Here is a 15,945-nt window from a genome sequence, read left to right on the forward strand (position 1 = left end):
GTTCTAGTTCAGTTCTAGTTCAGTTCTAGTTCAGTTCTAGTTCAGTTCTAGTTCAGTTCTAGTTCAGTTCTAGTTCAGTTCTAGTTCAGTTCTAGTTCAGTTCTAGTTCAGTTCTAGTTCAGTTCTAGTTCAGTTCTAGTTCAGTTCTAGTTCAGTTCTAGTTCTAGTTCAGTTCTAGTTCAGTTCTAGTTCAGTTTAGTTCAGTTCTAGTTCAGTTCTAGTTCAGTTCTAGTTCAGTTCTAGTTCAGTTCTAGTTCAGTTCTAGTTCAGTTCTAGTTCAGTTCTAGTTCAGTTCTAGTTCAGTTCTAGTTCAGTTCTAGTTCGGTTCTAGTTCAGTTCTAGTTCAGTTCTAGTTCAGTTCTAGTTCAGTTCTAGTTCAGTTCTAGTTCAGTTCTAGTTCAGTTCTAGTTCAGTTCTAGTTCAGTTCTAGTTCAGTTCTAGTTCAGTTCTAGTTCAGTTCTAGTTCAGTTCTAGTTTAGTTCTAGTTCAGTTCTAGTTCAGTTCTAGTTCAGTTCTAGTTCAGTTCTAGTTCAGTTCTAGTTCAGTTCTAGTTCAGTTCTAGTTCAGTTCTAGTTCAGTTCTAGTTCAGTTCTAGTTCAGTTCTACTTCAGTTCTACTTCAGTTTTGGTTCAGTTCTAGTTCAGTTCTATTTCAGTTCTAGTTCAGTTCTAGTTCAGTTCTAGTTCAGTTCTAGTTCAGTTCTAGTTCAGTTCTAGTTCAGTTCTAGTTCAGTTCTAGTTCAGCTCTAGTTCAGCTCTAGTTCAGTTCTAGTTCAGTTCTAGTTCAGTTCTAGTTTTGTTTTTATTCAGTTCTAGTTCACTTCTAGTTCAGTTCTAGTAGCAGGAATTGTCAAGAATATAACCAGTATAGGTAGACTTTGGCCCATATTCCTCCACTGAAATAAATGAAAGTTTTTTTTAGTTGCAACTCTAAGCTGAATTAAGGGTTTCCTTTGATCAATAATTCCTAAAAAGCGGCATTTGCGACAAAATCAGTAATACTTACCTGTAGTTAAAATATTTGAATAAAACTTTAAGTTTCAGTTATTTTTAGATAGTATAGGAAGTGAAACATTGACATTGAGTTTATTTTACTGTTTTGTTGTTGAAATAATTTACATACTTTTTTGGGGTTTTAATATAGTTTAAATAATTTTTGTTTTTAATTGTTTATGTGTTTAAATTTATTTCGTATTGACAACATCAGACTTACAATTATTGTAAATATGTTTATTTATTTTTTAAATTTTTATTTGTTTTTGTTTTATATTTGTATATAGTAGTATAATATAATACTGTTGAAATTTTTATATTTTTTTTAACATTTATTTATATAATTTTTTTTTATAAGTAAATGATGTTTTTTTTGTAATTAAAACAAAATTATTGTCAATTTTTTATTACAAGAATTTTTTTTATAATTTTTTTTATAAATTTTGGGTACACAAATAGTTTTCTCTTTAAATTATTGTCTTTTCTTTGTTTCCTGGGCAAACAAATACTCGGTTTAGAGAGTTTTTTTGTTTGCAAATTTTATTACTAAAAATTATTGTCCTTTTTTTTTTCAAGCAGTTTTTTTTTGTTTTTTTTAATTTATATATAATTTAAATACATGCAATATAAATTATTATATTTTTTTATATGTATATATATTTTAATAAGAAAAAATTATTGTCTTGCTTATTAATTAGTATTTTTTTAATATTTAAATATCAAAGTTAGGAATTTATGTTTTTTTTTTGTTAAATATTTTGTTTCATTTGCAATTATTGTCTTAGATTCAAATTTAAAAACAAAAACTCTCACTTTCTAGCCTTTTTATATATTTTTTTATAATAAATAGCAGCCATTTTTTTCAAGGGTTTTTTCAAAAAAAAATTTAAAAATTTTTTTTCTTTTTCTAAGATTTTTTTTTCTTCTTCTACTAAATGATATTATTGTCCAGATATGTTGTAATTTTATAAATAGTATTTAAGATATGATAATATTGATATATAAATGTTGTTGTTTTTTTAAGATTTTTTTCTGAAAGTAGAGTTTTAAATATTTTCAAACATTATTTGTTTTAACACATTTTAAAAGTTTTCTACTAAATTTTTTAATTAATTTGCTTTAATATTTTTTATAAATTTATATAAATATTTATAATTTTTTTTTTTTTGTAATTTTTTTAATAATTAATTTAATAACGATAATTAGCATCATTACGCCGAAAACTTCTGCGATGCATGGCTGTTATACGTGGTGGTGTGCCCCAAGTATGTAAAGGACCATTTAGGGCGGCCGGATGTCTTAAAATATTTGGTGTAGCCGCTGAATAAGAGGGCAAATAGTTGGTATTAATACTGCGTGAGTGTTCTTCGGTTTGTACATATTTTGGCCAGCGACCACGTATACCAGTAGCACCCCAATTAACCACGGGCCGATAGGGTAGGAAACATCGTTTACAAACGGCTGCGATGGGTTGACGCAGTCGCTCTGGTTGGGGGTAATACTCGACCTAATTAGCCATAGCATATATAGGATATTTGCCAATAAAACAAAAAGAATAAAACAATTATTTGTAATTATTTAATATTTTTCTATATGCTCAAAAAAATAGTACTTTCACATTTAATTAATTAAAATTAAAAAATAGATTTTTTTCTGCTTAAACATTTTACACATTTACACAGTTGCTAATTTAATTACTTGTTAAAGTTTGTTTATAACTAATTTATTTATAACATTCTATGCTTTATATATATCGCTTCATACACAGCCATTGACATTTAATTTATTTATAGTTTTTTTTTTTATAAATAATTTTTCATTACCATTCATGCAAGTTTGTTGCTATAGTTAGTAAATGCAATAATGTATTTTCTTAAAATAGTATTATTTACAGTTTTTTATATAATTTTTTTTTGAATACATTACACACCAGTTTATAGTTCAGTTCAAAATCTAAAGGTCTGTCTAGAAACTGGGTCTATACAATCTTGTTTTCTTGGCATACTGTCTTGATCACAGTCTGGTGCTTAGAACAGGCAATAGTCTACACTATAGTCCTGACTATATTATTGTCTGTAGTCTATTCTACACATTCTCTTAAGTTTCTATAATCAGGTCAATAATCTTATTTATAGCTCTAGGTCAGTTCTAGTTCTGTTCTAGTGCTGTTCTAGTACTGTTCTAGTTCTGTTCTAGTTGTGTTCTAGTTGTATTCTAGTTGTGTTCTAGTTATGTTCTAGTTGTGTTCTAGTTGTGTTCTAGTTGTGTTCTAGTTGTATTCTAGTTGTGTTCTAGTTGTATTCTAGTTGTGTTCTAGTTCTTTTCCAGTTGTGTTCTAGTTCTGTTCAAGTTCTGCTCTAGTTCTGTTCTGGTTTTGTTCTAGTTCTGTTCTAGTTGTGTTCTAGTTGTGTTCTAGTTGTGTTCTAGTTGTGTTCTAGTTGTGTTCTAGTTCTGTTCTAGTTCTGTTCTAGTTCTGTTCTAGTTCTGTTCTAGTTCTGTTCTAGTTCTGTTCTAGTTCTGTTCTAGTTGTGTTCTAGTTCTGTTCTAGTTCTGTTCTAGTTCTGTTCTAGTTCTGTTCTAGTTCTGTTCTAGTTCTGTTCTAGTTGTGATTCTTAGTTGGTCTAGTTGTGTTTCTAGTTCGGTTCTAGTTCTGTTCTAGTTCTGTTCTATTTCTGTTCTAGTTCTGTTCTAGTTCTGTTCAAGTTCTGTTTCTAGTTCTGTTCTAGTTTCTGTTCTAGTTCTGTTCTAGTTCTGTTCTGTTCTAGTTCTGTTCTAGTTCTGTTCTAAGTTCTGTTCTAGTTCTTTTCTAGTTCTGTTCTAGTTTTGTTCTAATTCTGTTCTAGTGCTGTTGGTATTCTGTTCTAGTTCTGTTATAGTTCTGTTATAGTTCTGTGTCTAGTTCTGTTTTTAGTTCTGTTCTAGTTTGTGTTCTAGTTGTAATCTAGTTCTGTTCTATTTCTGTTCTAGTTTCTGTTCTGGTTTTGTTCTAGTTGTGTTCGTGTTGTGTTCTAGTTTGTTCTAGTTCTGTTCTAGTTCTGTTCTAGTTCTGTTCTAGTTCTATTCTAGTTCTGTTCTAGTTCTATTCTAGTTCGGTTCTAGTTCGGTTCTAGTTCTGTTCTAGTTCTGTTCTAGTTCTAGTAGATATTAATTATATCTTAAAAATTTTATAAAATGTTTAAAATTACTGTGCTTTAAAAATTAATATAAAAACTCGCATTCAGAGATATTTTTTAAAACCTCATATTAACATATTTTGCGGTATTATGGCCACCCTATGTATAAGCCAGTGTGGTAAAAATAGTAACGGTTCAATGTTTTTTGTGGTGTGTTATAGATGGTAGTTGTCTTTACTACTTAAATCAGTTATTTTTCCTTACTTAGCTCCCTAAAGTATGCAACACATTATGTTGTAATAAGAATAAAAGCAAACAATAAAGCAAGGAAAAGAAACCCATTTCCAATAAGAATTTTATAATTTAAAAAATATAATCTTGTTTTTATTGGAAACAGTGTATGAAATTATCAGGAATTATAAAGATTTCATAAGAATTATGGAAGAAATTATACAAGATTTTCTTAAAAATGAATTATTTGTTTTACTTCTTAAGTTGCACTAAAACACATTTAATCCACATATTGTTCTTAATGTTCCCAACAAATCTTCTAAAATTTTTCACTCTACCACAAAAACAAAAAGTTGTGGTTGTATAAACAAATAAAAACTAAAAGTTTTCTTGCAGCAAAAAGTTAAATAAAAATCATTAGTTTTCTTAGTAGTTTGCTGCAACTCTTGCCATGCTTTTAAATTGCAGTAAAACCTCAATTCATTTTTAAATTTCCTTTCTAAAGAAAGATGAAAAAAAAACAAGGAAATTATATTGTTCTATGTAGTAGAAAACTAACATCGTCATCATTGTCACCAACAACATCTTTAGTTTTCATCAACACACACTATCGTCACCATTAACACATGACATTGTTCCAACTTATAAACTAATAAAAGTGAAGAAAAGTTTTTCTCTGTTCTTTTGCAAAAGACAAACTTAAATATAATACAGTGGAACTAAAAAGCATAATAGAAAAAAAACAGGCATACAATTAAGTCACATTCACACATACTACATATAGAGTACATATTTGTATAATAGTTGGCAGAAACTTTGGGCAAATTGAAAAGGTTTTCTCTCAAGGATAAAATAATAAAAGTAAAATAAAATTTTATGAATAATTTATTAAGAGTAAAATGGAAGTTACACATTTCTACTTCATTCCTAATTCAGTTCAGTTCTAGTTTAGTTTTAGTTCAGTCTTATTTCAATTCTAGCTCAGTTCTAGTTCAGTTCTAGTTCAGTTCTAGTTCAGTTCTAGTTCAGTTCTAGTTCAGTTCTAGTTCAGTTCTAGTTCAGTTCTAGTTCAGTTCTAGTTCAGTTCTAGTTCAGTTCTAGTTCAGTTCTAGTTCAGTTCTAGTTCAGTTCTAGTTCAGTTCTAGTTCAGTTCTAGTTCAGTTCTAGTTCAGTTCTAGTTCAGTTCTAGTTCTAGTTTAGTTCAGTTCTAGTTCAGTTCTAGTTCAGTTCTAGTTCAGTTCTAGTTCAGTTCTAGTTCAGTTCTAGTTCTAGTTCAGTTCTAGTTCAGTTCTAGTTCAGTTCTAGTTCAGTTCTAGTTCAGTTCTAATTCAGTTCTAGTTCAGTTCTAGTTCAGTTCTAGTTCAGTTCTAGTTCAGTTCTAGTTCAGTTCTAGTTCAGTTCTAGTTCAGTTCTAGTTCAGTTCTAGTTCAGTTCTAGTTCAGTTCTAGTTCAGTTCTAGTTCAGTTCTAGTTCAGTTCTAGTTCAGTTCTAGTTCAGTTCTAGTTCAGTTCTAGTTCAGTTCTAGTTCAGTTCTAGTTCAGTTCTAGTTCAGTTCTAGTTCAGTTCTAGTTCAGTTCTAGTTCAGTTCTAGTTCAGTTCTAGTTCAGTTCTAGTTCAGTTCTAGTTCAATTCTAGTTCAGTTCTAATTCAGTTCTAGTTCAGTTTTAGTTCAGTTCTAGTACATTTCTGGTTCAGTTCTAGTTTCTAGTTTACTTTAATTTAAAAAAGTGTATTTCCTTTCAAACCTTAAAACACCCCAGGTTGTAAACAAAACAAATAAATTGAAAAACTTTAACAACGAAATCTAAGTTGTAGGTATTTAATTTTTGCTTTCAAAGTCTCTTTACTAATATAAAATCCTAGAAACTGCGACGAAAACAAACGAACCTAAAGCGGAAATTAAATCAAATAAACTTAAATTAAAAACAGCTTTAATAAATAACAAAAGGTGAACAGATAAAAGGTCAAGCTGTTAAGGCTGCTGGTCCAACCATTCAAAATCGAGAAAAACAGAAACAAGAAAATAAACACTCTGCTGGAAATTAAATAAAGGAAAATGAGTAAGAAAACATAAAATACTAAATACTACGTAAAGAAATATTAAAGCAAATCAAGAAAAAATTTAGGAAAAAAAAGAAAGCTGTTAAATAAAGTAAAAGAATATAATTTATATAACGGATATAACAATTGTTAAGATTTTGAATGGAAAGAAGGAAAATTACACACACACACTCACACTTGCTAAAGCAACTGAAAAAAATGATAATAAAAATCCACTACCAAAGCAAAATAGACAGGAAGTACAGGCAAACACACACTCACACTTGAGAATGTACGACAGAGTATTCAATAGAAAACAGGTGTGTGTTTGTTTATTTGTTTGTCTGAATGTTTGTATATGTATTAGAAGAAGCATTAGAAGATATACTACACACACATGCAATATTACAGTTACAACATACATATACTCAGAGCAGCTGCATTGACATTAAAGCTTAATGTTTTTTTTAAATAACTTTTTCTATATCTTTGTATTTGTTTGTAATATTAAATGCTCGTATCCTGTTTAAAATTTTATTTTACAATACACTCCTTCTGTTTGTTATTGTATTTCAGTCGTTTTTACGTTGTTCTTCAAGGTTTTAATAAAACCAGAAACGTAACTAAGGAGAATAGAAGAGAAGATAATAGATTTGAACTAGAACAGAACTAGAACAGAACTGGAACAGAACTAGAACAGAACTAGAACAGAACTCGAACAGAACTAGAACAGAACTAGATCAGAACTAGAACAGAACTAGAACAGAACTAGAACAGAACTAGAACAGAACTAGAACAGAACTAGAACAGAACTAGAACAGAACTAGAACAGAACTAGAACAGAACTAGAACAGAACTAGAACAGAACTAGAACAGAACTAGAACAGAACTAGAACAGAACTAGAACAGAACTAGAACAGAACTAGAACAGAACTAGAACTGAACTAGAACTGAACTAGAACTGAACTAGAACTGAACTAGAACTAAACTAGAACTGAACTAGAACTGAACTAGAACTGAACTAGAACTGAACTAGAACTGAACTAGAACTGAACTAGAACTGAACTAGAACTGAACTAGAACTGAACTAGAACTGAACTAGAACTGAACTAGTACTGAACTAGAACTGAACTAGAACTGAACTAGAACTGAACTAGTACTGAACTAGAACTGAACTAGAACAGAACTAGAACTGAACTAGAACTGAACTAGAACTGAACTAGAACTGATTAACTAGAACTGAACTGAACTAGAACTGAACTAGAATTGAACTAAACGAACTAGAACTGAACTAGAACTGAATAGAACTGAACTAGAACTGAACTAGAACTGAACTAGAACTGAACTAGAACTGAACTAGACTGAACTAGAACTGAACTAGAACTGAACTAGAACTGAACTAGAACTGAACTAGAACTGAACTAGAACTGAACTAGAACTGAACTAGAACTGAAATAGAACTGAACTAGAACTGAACTAGAACTGAACTAGAACTGAACTAGAACTGAACTAGAACTGAAACTAGAACTGAACTAGAACTGAACTAGAACTGAACTAGAACTGAACTAGAACTGAACTAGAACTGACCTAGAACTGAACTAGAACTGAACTAGAACTGAACTAGAACTGAACTAGAACTGAACTAGAACTGAACTAGAACTGAACTAGAACTGAACTAGAACTGAACTAGAACTGAACTAGAACTGAACTAGAACTGAACTAGAACTGAACTAGAACTGAACTAGAACTGAACTAGAACTGAACTAGAACTGAACTAGAACTGAACTAGAACTGAACTAGAACTGAACTAGAACTGAACTAGAACTGAACTAGAACTGAACTAGAACTGAACTAGAACTGAACTAGAACTTACTAGAACTGAACTAGAACTGAACTAGAACTGAACTAGAACTGAACTAGAACTGAACTAGAACTGAACTAGAACTGAACTAGAACTGAACTAGAACTGAACTAGACGAACTAGAACTGAACTAGAACTGAACTAGAACTGAACTAGAACTGAACTAGAACTGAACTAGAACTGAACTAGAACTGAACTAGAACTGAACTAGAACTGAACTAGAACTGAACTAGAACTGAACTAGAACTGAACTAGAACTGAACTAGAACTGAACTAGAACTGAACTAGAACTGAACTAGAACTGAAACTAGAACTGAACTAGAACTGAACTAGAACTGAAACTAGAACTGAACTAGAACTGAACTAGAACTGAACTAGAACTGAACTAGAACTGAACTAGAACTGAACTAGAACTGAACTAGAACTGAACTAGAACTGAACTAGAACTGAACTAGAACTGAACTAGAACTGAACTAGAACTGAACTAGAACTGAACTAGAACTGAACTAGAACTGAACTAGAACTGAACTAGAACTGACTAGAACTGAACTAGAACTGAACTAGAACTGAACTAGAACTGAACTAGAACTGAACTAGAACTGAACTAGAACTGAACTAGAACTGAACTAGAACTGAACTAGAACTGAACTAGAACTGAACTAGAACTGAACTAGAACTGAACTAGAACTGAACTAGAACTGAACTAGAAATGAACTAGAACTGAACTAGAACTGAACTAGAACTGAACTAGAACTGAACTAGAACTGAACTAGAACTGAACTAGAACTGAACTAAAACTGAACTAGAACTGAACTAGAACTGAACTGGAACTGAACTGTTATTTCCATGTAACTTAAACTTCCTTTAGCTACGTCCCTGTTTCTAAATTCCTTTAAAATAATAGGAATTTATTTAAAAAATGTTGTTTTATTAAATATTTCTTTTAACATTCCATCTCTTGTTATTTTTTGGCATTAAAAAACGTACAAAAATTTGTCAACAGAAGCTTCATGTCTTCAATTTTTTTTGTTACATTTTCCATATTACATTGATGTTATTGTTTGTTGTTTTTTTTGCTGCCTAAATAATACACATCTATTAAATTATTTGCAAAAATAAATTGTATTCAAATTTGAATACAAAATACAAAAGTATCAAATAAATTGAAAAAAGAACTCAACAACCTAAAAGTAGGCTTTTGTTTAAAACAGATTACATTTTTTGTTCACAGCCTAAATATAGACTACAAATGTTATGTTTGTGTTTTTTTCTGTGCTAGAATGTAGGTGTTTTGCATATGTGTTGTTTCTGGCATGTTGGTATAAGTGTGTATGTGTGTGAGTGCAAAATTACATGCTTCAATTACAAATTCCACAAATCAAATACTACGTTTTTCAAGGCAAGGGAAACTTATTATTGTGCGACACACAACACAACAGAACAAAAAAACTTAATTTTGAAACTCAATCAATTAAATTAGAAATTTCGTAACGAAAACAAGAAACAAACTGAACACATTTTAGGAGAAGAAGTAGTAGAAGAAGAAGAAGAAACAGAAAAGATAGCACACAAATCACCGCCATTTACTCATACAAATTGCCTGGCACGTCCAGAACGACTAAAACGGCCTCCACCTACACCGGAACCAGCGGTACTGCGCAGAGCCCTATACGAGGGCAAAAATCCCGAACGATATACAGCACCTATATGACGTTTTGAGGGTACCGGTGCAAAATGTCCCTCCTCATCCTCCTCCTCATCGGCAGCCGCTTCATCAGCTAAATCTTCAGCTACACTATGACTGTCAACGGCTTCGTCGGGCAGATGATTGACAGTTGTTAGTGGCGTTAGATCTTCATCATCAAGATTTTGTAATAAATGTGCATGTTCTAGACCAAATAGTTCGGGATCCTTAGAGGTATCTTTTGGGTTTTCAATTTAAATTTTTGGAATTTTGAGTTTTTTTGTTGTTAGTTGGGTTTAGTAGTAGTAGTAGTATTTGTTTTGGGTAGTATATATATATATAAATAATTTGTTAAATTTATAAGGCATACTTTTAGGTTTTTCTTAAGATATTTTTTTTTAAGTATTTGTATATATATTTTTATTTATATTATCGTTTATATTATATATACAAACATATATTTCCATTTTTTTTTTTTTGCATTATATACATTCCTTTATTAAACTAAATTTACAATAATAACACTCACCTAAAAATCTCTTTTGGGCCCTTCCGAAATCATCCCAATCTAAATCGGCATAAGTGCCATAGTTCCAGTAGTAAGCCAAAGGATCAATATAATTATTATACTCAGCTGGCAAATACACATCATCTTCGGAACGCTTCAATTGCACACCACCATGCACCGGAGATCCCTTCAAAGCTCCAATATTACGTTTCTCGGCGGCATTGTTGTACATACGTGAGTTATAACGTGCCACTGAAGCTAAATTCCTCTTAGGATCATTACGATTACCCAACATACCCAAACGTGCCATGGTAGCCAAGTTACGTTTACCATTTTGTGGCAATTGGAAATCTCTAGCTAAAGTGCCAATATTACGTTTGCCATAACCCATTAAACCACCCGAACGTGCCAAAGCTCCCACATAACGTTTATCTTCGGAGCGTTGTTCGCCATCGGGTATTATCTCAGGATCGGGTGTGGGTAATTGTCCATTTTTAGCTAGTGTAGCTAAACTACGTTTAGCCGCTGCAGCTGCATTGTTGTTGTGATGTAAAAGACCTTGAGCTGCGAGGGCGGCCACTGAACGTTTATCTTCTTCTAAATAGTCCATGTCATTGTTGAGGCTTTGTTCTTCGCCCTCTTCGAGCTGGCGTTCACGTAATATGTTGCGTAGTTGGTTGCGCAAAGAAGCGGCCTGTAAAAAAATAAACAGTTCAAATAAGTTAGGTTCTCTTTCAGATATAGTTGAGTTTTAATTAAAATTCGATTCGATTTTTGGTTCTAGTTAAGTTTTACTTGAGCTCTAGTTCCATTTTAGTTCTAGTTCAATTATAAATAATTGTGTTCTTGTTGAGTTTTAGATGAGTTCTACTTCGGTTCTAGTTGAGTCCTAGTACCGTTCTGGTTCAGTGTTGGTTCATGTAGTTCCGCCCATTCAAGTTCTAGTTCAGTTCTAGTTCAGTTCTAGTTCAGTTCTAGTTCAGTTCTAGTTCAGTTCTAGTTCAGTTCTAGTTCAGTTCTAATTCAGTTCTAATTCAGTTCTAGTTCAGTTCTAGTTCAGTTCTAGTTTAGTTTTAGTTCAGTTCTAGTAGTTCTAGTTCAGTTCTAGTTCAGTCTAGTTCAGTAGTCTAGTCAGTTCTAGTTCAGTTCTAGTTCAGTCTAGTCAGTTCTAGTTCAGTTCTAGTTCAGTTCTAGTTCAGTTCTAGTTCAGTTCTAGTTCAGTTCTAGTTCAGTTCTAGTTCAGTTCTAGTTCAGTTCTAGTTCAGTTCTAGTTCAGAGTTCATAGTTCAGTTCTAGTTCAGTTCTAGTTCAGTTTCTAGTTCCAGTTCTAGTTCAGTTCTAGTTCAGTCTAGTTTCAGTTTAGTTCAGTTCTAGTTCAGTTCTAGTTTAGTTTTAGTTCAGTTCTAGTTCAGTTCTAGTTTAGTTTTAGTTTCAGTTCTAGTTCAGTTCTAGTTCAGTTCTAGTTTCAGTTCTAGTTCAGTTCTAGTTCAGTTCTAGTTCAGTTATCCTAGTTCAGTTCTAGTCAGTTCTAGTTCAGTTCTAGTTCAGTTCTAGTTCAGTTCTAGTTCAGTTCTATTGTTCAGTTCTAGTTCAGTTCTAGTTCAGTTCTAGTTCAGTTCTAGTTCAGTTCTAGTTCAGTTCTGTTCAGTTCTAGTTCAGTTCTAGTTCAGTTCTAGTTCAGTTCTAGTTCAGTTCTAGTTCAGTCTAGTTCAGTTCTAGTTCAGTTCTAGTTCAGTTCTAGTTCAGTTCTAGTTCAGTTCTAGTTCAGTTCTAGTTCAGTTCTAGTTCAGTTTCTAGTTCAGTTCTAGTTCAGTTCTAGTTCAGTCTAGTTCAGTTCTAGTTCAGTTTCTAGTCAGTTCTAGTTCAGTTCTAGTTCTGTTCTTAGTTCTGTTCTAGTTCAGTTCTAGTTCGTTCTAGTTCTGTTCTAGTTCTGTTCTAGTTCTGTTCTAGTTCTGTTCTAGTTCTGTTCTAGTTCTGTTCTAGTACTGTTCTAGTTCTGTTCTAGTTCTGTTCTAGTTCAGTTCTAGTTCTAGTTCTAGTTCTAGTTTCGTAGTTCTAGTTCTAGTTCTGTTCTAGTCTGTTCTAGTTCTGTTCTAGTTCTGTTCTAGTTCTGTTCTAGTTCTGTTCTAGTTCTGTTTCTAGTTCTGTTCAGTTTCTAGTTCTGTTCTAGTTCTGTTCTAGTTCTGTTAGTTCTGTTCTAGTTCTGTTCTAGTTCTGTTCTAGTTCTGTTCTAGTTCTGTTCTAGTTCTGTTCTAGTTCTGTTCTAGTTCTGTTCTAGTTCTGTTCTAGTTCTGTTCTAGTTCTGTTCTAGTTCTGTTCTAGTTCTGTTCTAGTTCTGTTCTAGTTCTGTTCTAGTTCTGTTCTAGTTCTGTTCTGTTCTGTTTTGTTCTGTTCCAGTTCTGTTCTATTTCTGTTCTAGTTCTGTTCTGTTTTGTTCTGTTCCAGTTCTGTTCTATTTCTGTTCTATTTCTGTTCTAGTTCTGTTCTATTTCTGTTCTAGTTCTATTTTAGTTTCTGTTTTAGTTCTGTTTTAGTTCTGTTTTAGTTCTGTTTAGTTCTGTTCTAGTTCTAGTTCAGTTCTAGTTCTGTTCTAGTTCTGATCTAGTTCTGTTCAGTTCTGTTCTCTTCAGTTCTAGTTCTGTTCTAGTTCTGTTCTAGTTCTGTTCTAGTTCTGTTCTAGTTCTGTTCTAGTTCTGTTCTAGTTCTGTTCTAGTTCTGTTCTAGTTCTGTTCTAGTTCTGTTCTAGTTCTGTTCTAGTTCTGTTCTAGTTCTGTTCTAGTTCTGTTTTGGTTTTGTTCAGTTCTGGTGTAGTTCTAGTTCTGTTTTGGTTTTGTTCAGTTCTGTTCTAGTTCTGTTCTAGTTCTGTTCTAGTTCTGTTCTAGTTCTGTTCTAGTTCTGTTCTAGTTCTGTTCTAGTTCTGTTCTAGTTCTGTTCTAGTTCTGTTCTAGTTCTGTTCTAGTTCTGTTCTGTTCTAGTTTCGTACAATTATTCTCTTTTTTTAAATTGAATGTTTATTAAGTTTGCTTTTAACTCTTTAACCTCTTTTATTACCTTTTGCTTTTCTAACGTGTTAAATAGTTTATCAATTTGAAATTAAACTAAATCCCAACAGAATAATTTCATTACATTTTCCTTCCCATAAGAAGTTTTGTTCTTTTCTTAACGTAATGGCTTCGGTCATTGTCTCAAATGGGGAAGTAAATGGAAAAATATGTTAATAATACTTACGTGCATTTGATACTGAGGACTTGGATACACCAATTGATTTATAATGGATTCCAATTCACAAGGTGATACATTGGCAACATCATCTGTGGCTTTAACGGCACGTGGATGTTGTAGCTGGAAAGAGAAGTGAAAAGGCAAGAAGAAAGGAAAGTCAATTTATGAGAAACGCAAAAAATGTTCCTTTAAATATAAGCCTTAAACAAAAATTGCGTTGAAATGAAAAGAGATTGGAAAAAAGAAAAAAAAGAAAATGTTTTCCTCCACAAAGAAGTAATTTAATGGCTCAACAATAAACACTCTTTTCATAAAAAAGTTGAAAATGAAAACAGAAATTAAATGTTTTTATGATGTTGACAGACGATGTTTTAACAAAATGGCATTTATGTCTTTACAAACAGGAGACAGTATTTCCAGGAAGAATTGAGAGAAAAAAGAAAGTGTTTTTTAATATGTGTGTATATGCACAACAACAAGAACAACAAGCTAAATGTAAAAATAATTGCAAAATTGTAAAGAAATTTAATTTAAAATTAAGCTAAAGTTTCCATTTTCTTACTTGCTTTTCTAACAAAAATTCCTTTAGTTAATGAATTTATTTAATAGAATTTCTTATATGACTAGAATTTTTAATGTTGTATACTTTCTGGCTATTATAATAAACCTTCATGCATAAAAAACTTTGCATACTTTTAGGAAAAAATAAAATTACATTAATTGTATTAAAACACTCAGTGGGTTTTTAAAATTATAGTTAAATTTTTGCGTTTTCGCAACTGGAATTTTAATGAGAATTAAAATTATTTTTATAAAATTTAAAAAGAGAGATAAGAAGTATTCCTCTTTAAAATATTAGCATACCTTAAAAGGATTAAATTTTCTGTAGTTTGTTCTCTTATAGTTACAATAACATTTGACATTTAAACGCAATTTACAACAAATTATGGTTAAATTTAAACATTTGTTTTGCCTACCTTTAGGCGTTTCATTTCCACCTATGCAAATTGTAGCCTATCTTACAGGCTTTAGAAAACGTTATTGAACACCTCCTCTAACATTTATAAAAAGAAATCTTACAAATACTTACAATCTTTAAAAGATTTAAGCATTTTCCGAAAACTCCTTTATAAACCTGTAAGTTGTCTAAAGAAGCTTTTCCTAAAACTTGCCTACTTTTAGGATTTTATTATTTCAAACATTTGTTTAAGCAATTCTAATTCCCCAAGTGAACAAATTTAATAGCCTACTTTTAAGTGTAAGCAAAGTTTTTTTCTTGCAAAACAGAGGCATACTTCAAGGAGTTTAAAACTTTAGTTTTGTTTAAAAGCAATTGTAAAAGTTAATTTTTATTCTAAGTGTTTATTCTAACACTTAAAACTTTTATATTCTGTATAAAATTTAAATTTTTTTATAATATTTTTTTCTTTAGCTTAAGGTTTCTCCAAAAATTGTTACATATTTTAAGGGGTTTTATTAAGAAAAGTCTACTTTTAGGCAAATAAAATGTATTTTTAGATTTCTTTAAGAGTTCATTATACTAAAAATTACTTTGTTTTTAAATTTAAATGACTGAATGTCAATACACTTTTATGAAAATTAGCTATGAAGGTCAGCCATTGGCAGAGATTCAATTTATTGTTATTAAATTAATGAAAATAAGTTCAGTTCTAGTTCAGTTCTAGTTCAGTTCTAGTTCAGTTCTAGTTCAGTTCTAGTTCAGTTCTAGTTCAGTTCTAGTTCAGTTCTAGTTCAGTTCTAGTTCAGTTCTAGTTCAGTTCTAGTTCAGTTCTAGTTCAGTTCTAGTTCAGTTCTAGTTCAGTTCTAGTTCAGTTCTAGTTCAGTTCTAGTTCAGTTCTAGTTCAGTTCTAGTTCAGTTCTAGTTCAGTTCTAGTTCAGTTCTAGTTCAGTTCTAGTTCAGTTCTAGTTCCTAGTTCAGTTCTAGTTCAGTTCTAATTCACTTCCAGTTCAGTTCTAGTTCAGTTCTAGTTCAGATCTAGTTCAGTTCTAGTTCAGTTCTAGTTCAGTTCTAGTTCAGTTCTAGTTCAGTTCTAGTTCAGTTCTAGTTCAGTTCTAGTTCAGTTCTAATTCAGTTCTAGTTCAGTTCTAGTTCAGTTCTAGTTCAGTTCTAGTTCAGTTCTAGTTCAGTTCTAGTTCAGTTCTAGTTCAGTTCTAGTTCAGTTCTAGTTCAGTTCTAGTTCAGTTCTAGTTCAGTTCTAGTTCAGTTCTAGTTCAGTTCTAGTTCAGTTCTAGTTCAGTTCTAGTTCAGATCTAGTTCAGTTCTAGTTCAGTTC

General features: G+C 31.5%; 1 protein-coding gene across 3 annotated transcripts in view; it reads right to left on the reverse strand.

The window, feature by feature from the left end:
* Window positions 1-2,151: 2,151 nt before the first annotated feature.
* LOC119604268 (neuropeptide-like 1) overlaps window positions 2,152-15,945 on the reverse strand; it is a 60,239-nt gene continuing 46,445 nt past the window's right edge. Inside the window, exons 2-5 of one of the 3 annotated variants that reach the window (XM_037956773.1) lie at window positions 13,658-13,771; window positions 10,451-11,123; window positions 9,876-10,159; window positions 2,152-2,499 (exon numbers count right to left, since the gene is read on the reverse strand). In XM_037956773.1, coding sequence (XP_037812701.1) covers window positions 2,182-2,499; window positions 9,876-10,159; window positions 10,451-11,123; window positions 13,658-13,771 — 1,389 coding nt within the window. In that variant the 3' untranslated portion in view covers window positions 2,152-2,181. Of the gene's footprint in view, window positions 2,500-9,814; window positions 10,160-10,450; window positions 11,124-13,657; window positions 13,772-15,945 lie in introns of all 3 variants that reach the window. The other 2 variants (XM_037956772.1, XM_037956774.1) reach the window with 2 other exon arrangements.

This window comes from Lucilia sericata, unplaced genomic scaffold, assembly GCF_015586225.1.
Source record: "Lucilia sericata isolate MDLA Ls3-8-SP2 unplaced genomic scaffold, ASM1558622v1 Contig000376F_arrow, whole genome shotgun sequence".
In the NCBI taxonomy this organism is placed as follows: domain Eukaryota; kingdom Metazoa; phylum Arthropoda; class Insecta; order Diptera; family Calliphoridae; genus Lucilia; species Lucilia sericata.